This window comes from Zerene cesonia, chromosome 26, assembly GCF_012273895.1.
Source record: "Zerene cesonia ecotype Mississippi chromosome 26, Zerene_cesonia_1.1, whole genome shotgun sequence".
Classification (NCBI taxonomy): Eukaryota; Metazoa; Arthropoda; class Insecta; order Lepidoptera; family Pieridae; genus Zerene; species Zerene cesonia.
In genome coordinates, this window is record NC_052127.1 from 5742595 (window position 1) to 5744836 (window position 2242).

The 2242-nt window shown below is 41.0% G+C and overlaps 1 protein-coding gene across 1 annotated transcript in view; it reads right to left on the reverse strand.

Moving 5' to 3' along the window:
* Positions 1 to 2242, reverse strand: part of LOC119837205 (oxysterol-binding protein-related protein 6-like) — a 41358-nt gene that overhangs the window by 24420 nt on the left and 14696 nt on the right. Inside the window, exons 3-4 of the mRNA XM_038362730.1 lie at positions 928 to 1084; positions 406 to 580 (exon numbers count right to left, since the gene is read on the reverse strand). Of these exons, the coding sequence (XP_038218658.1) occupies positions 406 to 580; positions 928 to 1084 (332 nt within the window). The remainder of the gene's footprint in view (positions 1 to 405; positions 581 to 927; positions 1085 to 2242) is intronic.

Here is a 2242-nt window from a genome sequence, read left to right on the forward strand (position 1 = left end):
AGGAGCGTACTTGTGGGGACCCTCAGGAGCGTACTAATGGGGACACTCAGGAGCGTACTCGTGGGGACACTCAGGAGCGTACCGATGGGGACAATCATGAAATTACTAGTGGGGCCATACACGAGTCTTTGTGCGAAATTATTGAGATATAACAGCGACCATCATCACGTCAATTTAAATCAGATTATTCTTGGGATTATTAAAGCAAATTCAGATATTAGACAAGCTCACATGGATTGCTCATATTAGACAACATCATTATTGAACAACTCATAGCCTCAACGATGCGGCTGCGAGTTGTTCAAGAGACATGAGTTTGACTTTTGCGCAATGATCATAAATTCGATTTTAACTTTGTATGGACCTAACCATTACATAGCCTGCAATAACTTATCTCCCATTTATCCATTGAAAAATTGCCTTAATGTATATTGAATTACTAGCAACCTTATGCCACCCCTTGAGTGGCCACTTCCTCTTCTTATGCAAGTAGCCGTTGAACACCTCGGGCCGTTTCTCGAACCGCTGGCCGTCCTTCAGCCCCTCCAGCACCTCCCACTCGCTGCCGCGGCGACGACTTCTGGACATAAAGTTTTTAAACGTATACATTAGCAGTATGTTTAACTTTGTTACAAAATTATTATCACAGTTATAAGAGGAATAAATCTAATCGAATAAAATCAGTAATTTATTGTCATTTCATATTCACTGATACTCTTTATTAAACAGAGGTAGGTATTAAATTCTTCTGCAGAGCCAATCAGAATCTCCGTTTTTGGCTTACTAACGTTGTTTTCATCTGATAAACTTCTAGGTTAGTAATCACTGGTGTACTAGTTAGTCCACTACACACAATGCGATATTTCTTCCCATATAAGGAATATATAAGGAACCCCATATAGCCATCAGATTTAGCCCCACACTCACCCCCTCGTCTTCCCAGCTCTGGGCGGCGGCGGCAGCGGTCGCACGGAGCGCTCGCCGCTGTCCGCAGACAGCGAGGCCGTCTCGCCGGAGCAGTCCGAGTCGGAGGGAGCCCGGCGCAGCGCCGCCGCGCGCCCCGCAGCGCCGCGACGTCTCTCCCCTGGAATTTCACGTGTACCAGATAAATTATCAAACCCACGACAAATCTACATAATATTATATAAAATGAAAAATTGAGTTCCACTAACTGACTGGTACATAATATCAACGCAGCCTAAAGTATGTGCTTTAGAACCAACAGGAAGGGACACTTAACTAAATATGCTTGCCGAGAGTACATAATGTCGGTCCACGTCAACATTACTTCAATTTTAAATAACTTGTACGACATTAATTACTTAGTATTAAAGTGGCCTGAACCCTCATAGAAGGCCTTTGTCCCAGCAGTGGGAACATATATGGGCTGATGATGAATAGTAGAGAACTGCGAGAAGTCTTCTTGCACTGGTATGATGCCTATGACGTACACAAACAGTTGGTTCTTTTATTATTGTTTCATGAAATCCTCGAATCCATAATACATATTTACAAAAGTGTCACTTGATAAACAATACAAAGCCTGTGAATGGGTGAGATCATTTACATTATATTTTTATAAATTATCCACATAAACTAATATATTTTTTTTCATAATACCTAGACAATCGCAAAGGGACTTTTAGCATTAAAGCTGACCCTTACTAGATTCCCACTATATTGAATTTCGGTCCAATATCAGTCCAGTTATTGCAGTGAATGCTTATGGACCTTACATCTCAACATCTGTGTCGTATCCAATTATTTCCCTTTCTCCCTGCTCCCACATTAATCATTTTCAGATACATGCCTTCATCACTTTGACATACGTATCGTTTTGTTCTGTCTATCCGGAACATCTCACGCACACATATAGCAGTAGGTATCTACATTATAATCTGCAAGTGAAAATCGTATAACGGAATGACGCGTACACCTAATCCCTGAGACAATGCCAAGCATCCGCAAAGCGTTACACTCGAAGGTTACAACCTCGACAGACCTACAGACAGTTAAGCCCCGAACGGGCCGTCCGCCATGTGTAAATACGTGAATCGCATAATCGCACGTGCGAAGTGGACTTGACATTGTTTTTTAATTGGCCAAATTTTTGGTTTGTTGATAAAAATAACATTGATGATTTATATAGGTGCTTTGTTATTCGTATGCATATACCTAGTCTTGCCATAAATATTGTAATAAAGAAAAAAGAAAATTGTTAACTGCAAATAACATTTATTAC